This window comes from Marmota monax, unplaced genomic scaffold (genome assembly GCF_021218885.2).
Source record: "Marmota monax isolate L192 unplaced genomic scaffold, Marmota_monax_Labrador192_F-V1.1 WCK01_AAM20220418_F8-fsc00016, whole genome shotgun sequence".
In the NCBI taxonomy this organism is placed as follows: domain Eukaryota; kingdom Metazoa; phylum Chordata; class Mammalia; order Rodentia; family Sciuridae; genus Marmota; species Marmota monax.
The window spans coordinates 15,196,417-15,211,469 of record NW_026695209.1 but is presented as its reverse complement, the minus strand read 5'-3'; the positions used below and the strand labels follow the sequence as shown (position 1 = coordinate 15,211,469).

Genomic DNA, 15,053 nt, shown 5'->3' with positions numbered 1-15,053 from the left:
TGGAAACAAAAGTCAGGAATAAAGCTCAAGAGTTAAATGATGCATTCTTCTATCCCGACCCGCATAATCAAAATCAGAGCAACTGGATAGTAAATGAAGATGAAGTCATCAGAAAGATCTTGGTGAGATTGTGCAATTCATTTTCGTTGAACCAGAGAAACAAGGAAAATAAAAACACTGTAGAATCTGGAGATTTAAAATTCAACTAGAGCTATTTTTTTTTCACTCCTTGCACACCTACGATTATTTCAATATAAAATTTAAACAAAATTTCAAGTACCCATGGGCCAAATGAAAAATTATAAATAAATCTTAATACTGATCAGATTGATAATAGCCAATCATGATAACTCAGATCCATAAACAACAAGTTTGAAACTATTTTCCCTTTTCATCATCTCATGAGCTCCTCCAGCCTGTGATGTGAGCATAATGGTGATCATAAACTATTTTTCCATGAGGAATTCAAGAGATCAGAAAAGTAGCTTTGTCTTCTCATGAGCCATAATCAGGCAAGTGGTTGAGAACATTAGAAGCCATGGCTGTTCTCTTAACAGCCTTGGTTAAGTTGAATTCAAAGAAGCAGTTGACAATGTTAAGCAGGCATCATTCTGATAGGGAATAGGGAGTTGGTAAATTTCCTGATAAAATTAACACAAATTCAATGTTTTTAATTGGACGTACTGTGACATCCCTATTTTTCACCATTACCTCATATTTTTATATTTAGGAAATATGAAAACCAATGCCAGTTCTTCATTCAAAAAGATAAACTTAATCAATAGCTATATCATTATAATCAAAATATTGTGAACTAACTCAAACCAAAGATCAAATTTTTTTAAGACTGACTCCATAAATTAAAAAAAAAATGAATGAAGAGCAAATAAATGAAGAGTAGGAGGAACTCCTAAGAAGACTCTTTAAAGTACCCAAGGGCCAGAATTTTTCCCTTTTTTATTGTGTTGAGTTTAAAAGAGCAAGAAAAGTACCCAGTGAACTACATTTAATTTAACTTGTAAGTGTTGAGACTAATTGCCCACACTGAAAAAATTTTTTGTTGTTTTATGGTTGTTTTTTGGTACTGGGGTTTGAACCAAAGGTGCTCTATCCTGAGCTACATCCCCAGCCTTTGTTATATTTTATTTTGAAACAGGGTCTTACTAAGTTGCCGAGGTTGTCCTCAAGCTTGTGATCCTCCTGCCTCAGCCTCTGGTAGCTAGAATTACAGGTATACACCACCATGTTTAAAGTAGTTCTTACTTGGCATAAATCAACTTGAAATATACATGAAATATTTATGTCATTGACCTGCTGTAAATAGCAATCATCTATGTTATGACCAAACTTGTTCAAAAATCATTGATATTTTTTTCCTGTAACAGGGAAAGTTTTCTATCATTCTTAAATTTGTTTAATATGAAAATATTATTAATCTAATATTCTTTCTGAATCACAATAAACCATTATTTTTATTATTTTGGTACTGGGGATTGAACTCAGGGATGAGCTACCATTGAACTATATCCCCAGGGCTTTTATTTTTCGAGACAGGGTCCTGTTGAGTAGCTGATGGTTTCACTAAATTGCTGATCCTGGCTTCAAACTTGGAATTCTCCTACCTCAGCCTCCTATGTCATAGGGATTACAGCTCTGCCACACTATGCTTGGCTATGATAGCCTTTTCAGTGACCTAAAACACTTACATAATTCACCTGTAAACTGTCCTTGACTATTTGAGCCCATATATCCTATGTCAAGAAGGTCACTGGCATTGCGCTGGTGGCCTCCCCTCAACACCTCCGGTTTCCTGGGTCCAGTGGATCCTTTAGAAGAAGCTGTTCCTGATGAGCTGTGGCCACCTGGAGATGGGAAACTGGGCTTGCTATAGGGCACCAAGGCCTCCTCTGAAAAAGAAAAAAAAAAACAAAACATACAGGGCTAAATTGAACTGAAGCCCAGGAAAATGACACAAATTTAACTCTTACAAGTTAAGCTCAGAATGGACCATTTTACTGTTTCGTTCTTTAGTAAAATTAAAATTAGGAGGTTTAATCAAGACCGGATATTAAAGGAATTTCCATGTGCAAGCAACATTTCTTACAATAGGAACTGAAGCAGGATTAAATTAAAAGAGATCTTGGGATAAGTATACAATGTTGTATATTATTTGCAAAACTTAAATTCATTATAAAAGAGAGCAGCTTACAGTGAACTACTTTGTTTCAAAAAAAAAGCATATCTTCAAATAATTTCTAGAGTTCAATGAGGCTTCAATATTCCTATCAAAACAGAAGGAATGTGGTTTTGTTTTACTTTAAACCACAGCAATATTTTCCTCAATCAATTTAGATAAAAAATTATGTATTAGCTAATTAAATAAGCTTCTTAAATTTCTGTTGTTGCTTGGGACACAAATATATTAATTGAAAGGCTAGGAATTTCATTAAAAGAAAAAGAGAAACCCACCCAATTTTAACAAATGTGATAATATTCATTTTTATATATTGTCTCCCTGCAAATAACTGATCAAATATATTATGAATAATTATTTAATATTTTGCATCCTTCCTTCATTCTTCTTTCCTCCTCTATTTCTTACCTCTCTCTTCCTGTCTTTCTCTAGCTCTTTCCTTTCATCTCTCCACATCTTCCTTTCCACCCCAACTAACTCTATTTCTTTCTTTCTTTTGAGGTATTGGCCATTAACAAGTGATTAGATGATGAAAAAATGTTGGCTGAATTTACTGTTTCTTGCCTTAGATAGTCTTTAATGACAGGGATCACATAATTTTTCTCTCACAGCTTGAATGGTCAACCATTCCTAAACATTTCAGTAAATCTAGATATTGAAATTGTCATCTTCTGGCCCTTGCACAAATTGAATTTTTCAAAAACTTGAGCACAGTGTTGTAACAAAATGTAGTTACAGAAATGCATGGGGAGAGGACTTGTCTAATAAAGATTGAGTCCAAATGAATAAGGAATATGTTTCAAAAGTTGTGTGCATGTGTCTATGTTTATTAATACTCAGTAAATCCTGATGCAAGATATTCCAAAAAATGCAATAGCCCCACCCCTAATTAATGTCCAATCGGAAACCATGAAATTTATGTTCTAACATTTCCAGGAAGTGTGATTTGTAAACAAGAGCATTTCTTGTCCCCATGTGAACAGTCATCTACATTTAATCAGTTAACCTTTTCCAACATGAGGTCTGTGGTTGGGCATTTACTTGTAAATTTATAATCTCAATTAATTCATCTAATTGACTGACAGGAGCTCTCCTTTCAAGTGACTGGTTACTTCTGTCAAAATGACAATCTCCTTGAAGGTAGAGATTAAACTGACACAAAAGCTGAAATTTAGTGGTCTTAAAGCTACTCAATAGAAACAGTAAAAGGCAAAAAAGCCAAAATTGTCTCCTGAGACTGTAGATGAAGGCTGGAGATCTCTTGGATTCAAAGACCTATGGAGAGGTTAATTTGAGGAGCAATCACCACTGTAATCAGTCTCAAGGAACGTGCCTGTGAGCTCTGCTTGAGAAATTCCAACTTCACTTACTGACTTAAGGCAAATATCTCTCGGATGCCCTTAAACAACTGCCATTTCTAGAATACCTGGTAGAAAATAAAAGGGTCACAGCCCACACTTGCTTGGGACTGTGCAGAACACACCTGATCCAACCCCTTGTTTGTGTGGGGCTTTCCATATGTCTTCTTGGCGTTCTGTGGAGCTTATCCATTCCTGGGTTTGTCGTTGCCACTCTAGGGAGGTTTTGGCTGGACAATCCAAGGAGCTCTTTGTGTCTTCTAAGCTGGAGGCTTGTTGTCTCTCTAGAGAGCTTCCTTTTCTCTCTGTTGAGTTTTCCACATGACCAGCATGCTGGCTCGGGCCTATTTGCTGCCTTAAACCCTGACCTGGTGGGGGATCTGGTGGTGGTGGAAGATCTAAAAATTTTGAATAATGTTTAGAATGGACTAAAATTTAATGAAAAAATACAGGTTTTAGTTCAAGTTGGAAAAAAAAAAAAAAACTCTTGCCCTCATACAAGTATCACCCATGCAAAAAATAAAAACAAACAAAATAAAAAAAAAAACAGAGAAAAATAAAAGTCAATTATTGATATGTAAAATGCATATTATTGGTCTCTCTGCTGTCTTCTACCACAGCATCATTGAAATCAAATTGACTGGATTCATCCAACTGTTAAACATGGAAAGTGTTTTCAATTGCACACTGGCGCTAACATTCAAGGTTAAAGGGCAACTTAAGGGTCATAATTCATTTTCATCCTTCCCTTTTCAAAGTAGAAATACTATGGCAAAAAAATAAAATAATAAGATCACTAGAAATTCTAGCAGCTGTGCTAATAAAAGAACAAAAGCCAGCCTGCCAATCTCCATAGGAAACATCACCCTTGGGAAATTAAGAACTATATGCCATATCATATGCAACATATGATTGCCTTTACCCAAGTATGTGGCACATTTAGCAATAGTCAAAGGGTTAAGCTAACATTTATTAAATGCAATTAACATTCTGCCTGACAACCAATTCTGGCTATTCGTTTCATGAGTTAGCTAATGAGTTACAACTAATATATTATAATCTTCCAATGTATTAATTTTAATAAGTAATAACCAATGTTCAGCATACAGATTGAAAATGCTTTATGGTACTAGAGTTGGCAATATATCATGGAAATTTGAGAAGTAGTGGAATAGATAATTTTTCAGAAACGCTTTTTAAATTAAATATCGGAAATGAAAAACTTAAAAGTTCAAGTATCAGCAAATTTTTCATTTTCCTTTTCTTAGCTCTTCATATCTTCAGCTTTGTGTCTTGAAAATCTTCCACTGTGAAATCATATTTCCTTCCTTAAATATTACACTAGCTGAAATGATTTATTTTTTTCCCTTTGGTACTGGGCATTGAACTCAGGGGAATTTTGACACTGAGCTACATACCCAGTGTTTTTTATTTGTTATTTTGAGGTAGGTTTCATAAGTTGTTGAGAGTCTCATTAAATGCTAATGATTGAGGCCAGCCTCAAACTTGTGACCCTCCTGCCTCAGCCTCCTGAGTCACTGGTATCATAGGTGAGAATCACAACACCCAGCTTTAAAATAATTTTTAAATCCTTCTAAATATTCATTTAGCTTGATTTATTGTGATTTTGTGTATGCTATTGCGTACTTCTTAGTTTATCCTTAGAGTATTGGCAATTATGTTATTTATTCATAAAAAGCAAAAATCATGTATAGTATTTATTTCATTAATTAGAAGATACTGTACTTAATATAGCATTGTTATGACACTTTTATAACCAGGTTCTTATTTCTAATAATATTATCTATGAATTTTAATAGGAAAAGTATAAATTTCTTATATACAAAAAATAGCTTTTTCAAAGAAATGTTAAACTGGTCATTCTAAGATTTATACTTTGTCTTAGGAGCAAAATGATATTATTCTCCACTGCACAGAGAATCTGGAGCACCCAGGTTGGATGGTTACTAGTTCTTATGTATACCTTTCACATTATATTATGAATTTCTAATTATTGAGGGGAACAGTGTCTCTGTCTGGGAAAATAAGGTTTTATTCCAAATATTTCTTCCAAGATGAAAAGCTAATGTAATGTTGAGATATCTCTTTGTTGGATAATCCAATGAGTTTGGGACTCCCATCACTAAACATTATTATAAATGCAAATTAATTATTTCATTTGAGTTATTGGTCTTAGAAAGACAGCAAGAAGAAATTATAAAATTTGCTTCCAAAATAACAGATCTTATCATTGATTTTTACTCTCCATCAGAGCAGCTTAATTTCTAAAATGGTCAAAATGGTATCTGCTTATGCCAGCTAAAATTCTGAAGACTATTTAATTTAACCTGAAATTATATAGCTTCATAATTAAGTAATATCCTTGAAGACTGTGTCTTCTAAGAAGAAAGGGCATTGCAAGCACATTGAAATAAACCAACGGGAAAGGGAAATGGAATTGCAAATGGCTATAGAAAAATAAAAATATATAATCAAATACATTTTATCTAAATTAAATTTATTATTCAATTCTAGGTTGATTCATTTCAACTAAGTCAATTCACTAAAGAGTATCTTACTAGCCTACTGAGAATTAGCTATTGTCAGGTGACCACAATCCCATGACACAAGTGTTGTTATTGTCTTCATTTTTTAGCTGAGAAACTGGGACCACAAAGAAATGAAGTATCTCCATTCTGGATCTTTCCTCCCATGAACTGCAGACTCTTCTAACCAAATCTACATGGGACAATTCCACTTGGATATTTAGAAAGCTTTTCAAATTGCACATATCAGAACTGAAATCTAGTTCCTCCTTTATAAAATGTGTGTCTTGCATGGTATGCCTCTTCTCCACCTGTGGCAATTTCATCCTACAAGTTCACCAAAGCTATGAAGTGACCTTTAAGCTTTGCTTTACTAATTTTATTAACAAGACCTGTGAGCACCACTTCCAGAATTCCTCACTTCTTGTCGCTTTCACTTATTTCTGACTTGGTATGAACCACCATTGTCTATCCCCTATGTTGCTTCTACAGCCTCCTATGTATGTGATCTGTTTTACACCTTTTCCCCATTAAATATAACACAACAGTGGAGACGATCTTTTTAAAAAGAAAAACAGAGAAGATCATGTCACTCCTCTGCTCCCCCCCCCGGCCCCTCTCTCCAGTAGCTTCCCACTCAACATACTGTAAGTCTGATTGCATCACTGCAGCTTCAAGGTCCTACATCACATGTGCTCTTTTGCTTGTCTGACTTCATGTTCTATTTTGTTTTTATGCTTGCTCTAGTCGTTTTTCTCCCCTAACATTTTTGGTAAATAAGCCCCAGATTTTATTGCTGTTTTCTTATGTCTTTCCTTGGATATCTTTGCTTTCATTCTTCTAGTCTTTTCTCCAATGTCACCTTGTATGTGAGGCCTTCCCTAAAAAAAATTCTTAAAAATATCTCTTCCCTACCTCCATATTTCTCAACTTCTTTCCCTTTTGTCTTTTTCCTCATGGCAATGATCACCTTATCAACTGCTTTTTTATATTCATGTATTACTGTTGGTCTTTATCTATCTTCCTACACTCAAATGTAAGCTCCATGAAACCAGAGGATTTTTGTCTATCTGGCTCCTATTGCCTACCATGTGGAATATACTTTATATGTATATATATATATATATATATATATATATATATATATATATATATATATATATATATATATATATATATATATATTAAGGGGTAAAGCTAGTATTTGACAGAGCTTGGAAAGGGCCCCTTTTCTGAACAGGGCATTAAAAACCAGGGAAAAGGGAACACAGGTTGGGAGGATGTAGTCTAAGGAAAATCAGTGTGTTGGGTAGAGAACTGCCAATTTTTACTCAGTGTGTTGGCTTCAAAGGTATTTTTTGACTCATTATGCAAGTGGATAGAAGATGTGGATTCATCAATGATTCCTTAGGTGTACCTGGGTTTTGGTACAGCTTTTGGGACAGACACGGAAATATCCATTCCAATTCTTCTTCTGGGACACATGGAGGATACTTTCTAGTACGAGACACCATGGGAGAGAGTTTTTGATAATGACATATGAGACATGACATAGGTTCTTGCCATTAGAAACTCCCAATGATCACCCATTATCTGTCTTTGCCTCACTCAGAAACCATAAAGATTTCTGAAAATAATGACATCTCAATCCTGGAGAGGCCTAAACACCCTTACATTACTGCTTAGAGGAGAGCCACCTGACCTTGATAGATGAGTGTGTCAATAAGAAAGTATCTTTTACTGTGCCAAGACACTGAGGGTTAGAGGTTGTTTGGTAAAGTAGCTAGCAATAATTACCCTAATTAATATAGCCATAAAACACTATTGTAAAATCTATAATGTAAAAGTTTTATTGTAAAGTGTCCATACACTATAAACTACTAGGCAGCAATCTTCCCAAAAAGAACAGTTTGATTTTATGTAAAGAAGTTATGAATTATTCCTGACACATGGATTCATATCATGTAAGTGCCATGTCATAAGCATTTATTGTAAAATAACAATATTCTTAAGGCCTCCAAAATAAATGTCCTTGTTTCACAATTAAATGTGTCTGGATTGCACATGTGGGAAGATATGTGAGCCAAATTTCCTTTGCAATATAACTTAAAATATATCTACTAATAACACATAATTCATAATCACTTTTCAAAATTGAAATTTAGGGACCTATTTTTTTTAGAAAGATAAGCAATATATTGGTCATGATTTAAACTAGGAGGAAGATAGTTTTATGTGAACATATTGAAAAATCTTGCAGAAAAAGGATTATAGAAGAAAAAAGAACACTCTATTTTGTATATTTAAATTTTATACCATCCACATATACTACATATGGTCTTCAAAGATTTGTAAAAAGAACACACTATATTTTTTTTCTGTTGCCACAATATTCTGAGCAGAAAAAATATATAAAATTATTAATTCTCAAAGTTGTGAGTAGCATATCAGTGAGAGCAGTCTTTTCTATTTAGAGTGAATAAGATCAACACTGCAAACTGTTCTAAGTGCTCAACTAATCTCCAGAGCATCTGAAGCAGAAAGGTTTTGTTCACCACAGGGTATCTATTTAGAGAGAATGAAAAACTCAATTGGACCCTTAACCTTCATATTCCATAGAAACACTTCCCAATGAAAACAAAATAAGCAGGATATATGAACAAACCTGAAAGCTTTTAGAACAAGCATGTTTGGCTTTTTTAAGCCTTCTTAGCATTACACGGTGACAAAAGAAAGCACAAAGATGGCTTCCTGACACAGAGTGCCCCTTCCCACAAAGGAAAATGCTTTTTTTCCAAACAAGCTTCATTCTGTTTCATAATGATGGATGTAAGAGTGCTAAGGACTAGGTCATAGCTTCTCAAAGCTGGATGTCCATTAAATTTAACCCATGGAGCTTCAAAACTTCCTATAATAGGATTATACCTCAGAATAATCATGAATGTCTCCATGGTTTATTTGAAGATCTCCCCAAATGTTTCCAACATTCAGCATGGCTAGGTTAATCCTAGTGTTTAGTTGGACAATCTCAGATAAAATTTGTATGCTTATGGAAGATAAGGTTGAGAAGAGGGAAGAAACTCAAAATTTTTGAGTCTCACTGTATTCTAGGCACTTTAAATATAATTATATATCCTTAAATATACTTCATATGTGCTTAGAATAAAGCTTCAGGATGAATATTTTTATTCAGACTTTAAAAGATATAATAATTAAGTGGAAAACAGACTATGCTCTGAGAGCTCTTGAAATACTCATTATTGACCATGGATAACTTCCAGTAATAATATTTTCTGAAACTAACTATTTAAGCAAATATTCAAAGATTGGCTATTCAATTAATTGACATACGTTGGCTACATCCCTAAAATTCATCTGTTGAAATCCTAACCCCAGGATGATGGTATTGGAATATGAGGGCTTCATGAGGTCATAAAGGTAAAGTTCTCATGAATGGGATTAGTGCCCTTATTAATCACACCCCAGAGAGGTCTGTTCCATCATGTGAGAAGTAATAAAAATGTACCAGAGTGTGAGCCCTCAAAAGAGTCCAAATCAGTCAGTGCCTTGATCTTTGTACTTCCACTAATATTAGCCCAGAGAACTATGAGAAATATATATTTGTTGTTTAGAAACTTTCTGCTGTTTATAAAGTTATGATCATCTGTTATAGCAGCCCAAGTAGACACTCTTCAACTACATGACCACTAGCATGTTTTTAAGCTCTGAAATTCACGAAACTAAAAAAAATTACTAAACCATTTGAAGTTCTTTTCCAAGAGTGAAAGAGATTATAATTTCATATCATAAATGTTCTGATACTATGACATGTACACATGCTGCTTATGTTTTTTTTTCATAACCTTAAAGTGGAATGTTTGCTAAAATGCAATAAAGAAAAATGCCAGAAGGGTAGAAAAAACAACAGTTAAGAGTGGTACAGCTTCTCTTTCTTGGGGATTGATCATAAAGACATAATTCCAGATTGTTGAGAGAGAGGGTGTTTCATGTAAGCAAGACCATTTTGCCAGGTTTCTGCCTTGTATGTAATGAGGCAATGCCTAATCTACCATAGATATTTTAATCTGAGTTAATGACCGCGTAGAATGCATCTCTTCATTGAGGAAAGAAGAGGAACAGAAATCAGCCTACCATCTGTCATTCCTTCCCTTCGGTGAGGCAGTGCTGGCTGTTGGTCCATTCGCCCTCCCTTGTGTTTTTTGGTGGGCCTGGGCCTCTGACTTTGATTCAGGGCTGCGCTCGTGTTACTGTCAGTAGAAAACGGGCTGGTGGGTCGAGGTCTTTGAGAGGAGGTAAAGGCTTTTCCTAGAAAGAAAACAAAGGGAATGGGGTATAGGGAATGTCATTGTAATGCACTGATAATGTCTGTCTTGTATTTTCTGCTCTTCCTAAGGCTAAATCTGTGAACCTACCTAGAGATGCCATTGGAAGATACCAAATATTGGTGCACCTACAAAAATAAATACATGCCCTGCTACATATAATGTGTTCAATTTTTATAAGCTAAGAACACCCCACCCACAAAAATATTTCAAACAACTGAACATAATACAAATCTACCAATCCAAAGCTTCATACTGCTTGATTAGTTTTTATATTACCTTGAAAATCTTAGTGATAATTTTATAGTTATATGCAAATTCATGAAACATTATTTCTCAAAATTAAAGAGGTTATTTCTTAAATGAATTGCACACTGTTTCATTTGCTTAATCAAATTTCACCCCTGAAATTTTACAAAATCTGAGTACAGTAAAAAATGCCTTGTAGTTTTATGTGAAAAGTCTGCTCAGGTACATATGCTAAATTGACTTTACCACTTATATGCAAACAAAATGAATTCTATCTCTTAGTGGAAACTCAATAACATCAGTGTAGAGGATAGCAGGTTAAAATCACCTTGTATATCCAAAGTGAAGTAGGTATTTTGTGATTACTGTATCTGAGCAGATTTCAAATTCTCATGGACGAATGAATTGTACTATTTCCCTTTCTTGTGGTTTAGTACAAAAGAAGTGAAATTTATTCTGGGAAAAGGTTACCTAATACATTTTCAAAAACATCTTTTAATACTGTTTATTATAGTAAGAGAAGGATGGTTTATGTTCATATATTTATTCTCTTGTCATGTTTTCATTTCATACAAACTTATCATATGTAGTTTCATTTTCCTAAGTCAATGTGACATGATGTTGCTTAATGCTTTATTAGCTATTAGCATACATGCAAGAAATGCACCTATTCTGTCTAATTTATTAGTTTCCTTACACTTTCTCACTGTTCTGCTTACAGCTAATGCCACAAAAAGCACTCAGGCAACATAAAGTTTTTGACTTATGCTTTATAAAGCAAGAAAATTCAAATAACAGTTATATTACAACATATTTTAGTTTGGATGCTATATGAAAATAAACCTCTGCAATGCTTGAGAAATCTTTTTTATTTTGCTTGAAGATATCTAATACATGCTCAAATTAAATATTGATGATATAATTCAAGACAATTTCCAAGGCTCACTTTTATAACCTGAGAGTTTAATGAAGATCAGGAGTATATTACTTTTATTTAATATTTGAACACTATAAAGATTTAAAAATGCATTTGATATTTCATTAGTTTTGTAAGAGAGCTCAGTTTAATTCATATATTACCATCCTAAATGTGAAGTTAAGAAGTACATATAATATTAGAGCATAATCATGCCAAAGTGTTGGGTTTTTTTCCAGAAAAACAAATGATTACAAACTGCTAATCTATTTTTAGAATTAAGACTGCATTTCTTTTTGTGGAATGAGCAGCATGTGAAAAATGACATAATTGGTCCTTTATATTATTACTTATTACTCTCAGAAATCAATATTAAATTCTCTAAAGTACAATATACATGTAGTCATCATTTTATTCAACTTGCAAATGCAGTAGGTGTATCTTTAATTAGCATCCTTTAAAACATATAATAAATTATTGTATTAAAATCTTAGCCAAACAATAAGACCCTCAGCCATTTGAACTGTTAGACTGAAAGCCTTACACCCATTCACCCCATGCTGAGGAAGGCTTCCCAGAAACTGCATTTGTAGAAAGAGATGGGGCAAAGGAAAGTAATGGAGATAAAAGCTGAATAATTTCAATCACTAGGTTCATTATTAATGTGTGCAGATTTTGCAAAGTGTGAGTTATTGAAAATTTAATGGCAATCTGAGTTGCTGATTTGCCATAATATAAAAAGGAAGTGTATTCCAATTAATCAGCAGAACCGTGAAGAGAAAGGAATATTAAGGATAGAAGGTAGTAAGTTGGAGCCTAATTTTGGCTCAGCAAAACTTGCATCAGGACAGAGTTCAGACAACAGAGCATCCCAAATGTTCATGCATATTACAGAGAGCCCTGTAGTCAGACTTGCTGAGAAAGAAGAGGAGAAAAAAGGTCAGTGTCCCAAGGACAAGATTCTCTCATGCAAAGAGTGTTGACTTTGGAGTCTACCAACCTTTTCTTGTAAGGCTGGTTCCATCCAGCCTAAAACCAGCTTTATCTGCTGCTGCCACCAGTGCTTGTGCAAAACTGCCGCTGGCAAATATGGAACCATCTGAGGAGCTACCTACACTAGATCTATGACTAGAAAAGTTACGATCCTCATCAGATGCAGAGCCCCATCCATTTACCATTGAACCTAAAAACAAATGTAGTTGTCTAGTGAGTTTGTATATATTGCATATCTCATGTGCTTGTAAACACTATATGAATGAGCAAGTACACTGCCTCGACTCCTCGCCACTTTGAAGTTTCGTCATGGATTCCTTAGCTAAACATTATCCATGTTTTAAACACACTTAGTACAAATGAAAGAAGCTTGTGTAAAATCTGTATTTGTTTGAAGCACATGTGCAAGACATGTTCCAAGTGTTTCATTTCTTACATTGTTTAAATTGTTACATGATCATTTTTCCAAGCAAGAACTGCTATGTGTATTTTCTACAAGTCAGGGATGAACACTCTTATTGAAACAAATTATGGTGTATTTAAACTGATCGGTGACTTGCTTGAATAAATAGTATGGGTATAATTTGTAGTTAGTTCAGAGGGCAATGATAATCTGCATAAAAACTTGAATACTGGACCTTGTACGTACAGTTGTATATCATAGAAGATCTGGAATTATTTTAAGATTTTAAGGTGAACAGTTAATTACTTGTTAAATAACAAAATACATCAACTAAAATGTATAAATGACATCAAATCAACTAAATATAGAACATAAGGAAAACGTTAGTTTGCAAAAGCGCTGTTAATTTCAAGATTTCTTATGCTTTCTTTGATTTTTAATATTTGAAGAACTCTAATTTTCTCTTTAACACTGATACTTATGAAATTAGCCTTTATGGAGCCTATTATCAGCATTATTGATTTTTTTTTTCAAAATGAACCATGGCAGTAGAGGAAAAGAATTGCAACTTTATATTTAAATAAAATACACTTTGAAGATATTGACAACTTTTTTCTTTCTAGAAAGTCATTTTCTATTTTATGCATATACATAAATACACATATTAGATAAAAGCACACTAGGAACTTAACTCATTATGTAATAAAATTAAAATCGCAGTACATATTTAAGTTGGTGTACCATGACACAATAAACTCTCAAGTATTGTTTACCCTAACTTTTGCTTTTGTTAGAAGAGGGACAAAAAAGTACTTACAAAAAGTTAATTTAGAATTTCAAAATAAACCAAACAGGTGTTTCCAGGAAAGAGATGAAAGTCGTATGTTATAGATTATTTCTATTTCTCTAATATTTAAAAGACAGCAGTGTAGTTAGGAGTTGCCACAACTCAGTATTTGAAGTGGTAGTCAGACTGTCATGGTACAATAACACGGATTCATGCACTCTCAAGACAGAGAAAACTGAAACTGAAAGGGTTAGAATGATCGGGACATTAAAAGGGTGTTAAGTGTAGCAGAGAAAGATAGAGTCTTGATTCTATTTGCCAAAAGCACAAAGATATACTTTTTACTTTCCAAACAAATTCCCTTGACACAGACCACTGCAAGGAAACTGAGATAACACCAGCAACTGAGCCTCCTCTGAGAGATTCATTTCTAGGTTAATAATCACAAGTCAAGGATCAACAGCCCAAAATGAAAGAAGAAATGATGCAGTAGGCCTTGCAATATAATGCTACAGAAGATAAGAAGAAATCAAAGTGATTCAGCAAGGGGTCACAAAAGAATATGAAAGTCGAGAACTGGGAATAGTTTTAAAACATTCAAAAGCTCAGTTCCAAACCCTTCCATGTGATTTCTGTTTTTCTAAATGTCTGTGCTCACTCACCAAACAAGCATCTCCTTATTGTTATTCTCCTAATTCATCCTGACACTCCTTTTAGCTGATTTTCTTCTAGTCCCTTCTATCTTTCCTCATTGTTATCTACATTATCTTTTCAAAGCATTGATCTTATACTTTGTTCCTCTGTTTGAAGTCTTACCTATAACACCAATGCACATACAAAATTAGGAATCTGAGACCTCCCCCCAATATTAAGCCAGCCTACCTTTGCAGCCCATTCTGTCCCACAACTAGTGTAATCTCACTCTCTCACCCACACATCACTTCCCATTCCTTGACAATATTTCTGTATTGCACCAAATCTATTAATTGCTGCCAAACTTTAAAGTTCAAATAAAACACCATCTTTATCACCTGGATTCTACCTTCAACATTCTGTTAGGGTGACTCCCTCCTTTGTGTGAAAACATTGTGCATGCAGTAGTCTATGAGCTGTCTCCCTGTGTTATAGTATATTGTATTATAGTATACTGCTCCAGGAAATAAAACTCTGGACATTAAGAACTATCTCTTATTCACTTCAGTATTTCTTGTACAGGGCCACTGTACAGTAGGAATTCAATGAACAGTGGGCATATGGAATTAAA

The 15,053-nt window shown here is 34.1% G+C and overlaps 1 protein-coding gene across 11 annotated transcripts in view; it reads right to left on the bottom strand.

Moving 5' to 3' along the window:
- The window catches only part of Robo2 (roundabout guidance receptor 2), a 564,046-nt gene that overhangs the window by 3,875 nt on the left and 545,118 nt on the right, over positions 1–15,053 (bottom strand). For 4 of the 11 annotated variants that reach the window (XM_058574555.1, XM_058574556.1, XM_058574557.1 and 1 more), the window contains 3 exons: positions 10,251–10,424; positions 3,678–3,950; positions 1,707–1,907 (listed from right to left, as the gene is read on the bottom strand). In XM_058574555.1, the coding sequence (XP_058430538.1) occupies positions 1,707–1,907; positions 3,678–3,950; positions 10,251–10,424 (648 nt within the window). Of the gene's footprint in view, positions 1–1,706; positions 1,908–3,677; positions 3,951–10,250; positions 10,425–12,606; positions 12,790–15,053 lie in introns of all 11 variants that reach the window. The other 7 variants (XM_058574560.1, XM_058574561.1, XM_058574562.1 and 4 more) reach the window with 4 other exon arrangements.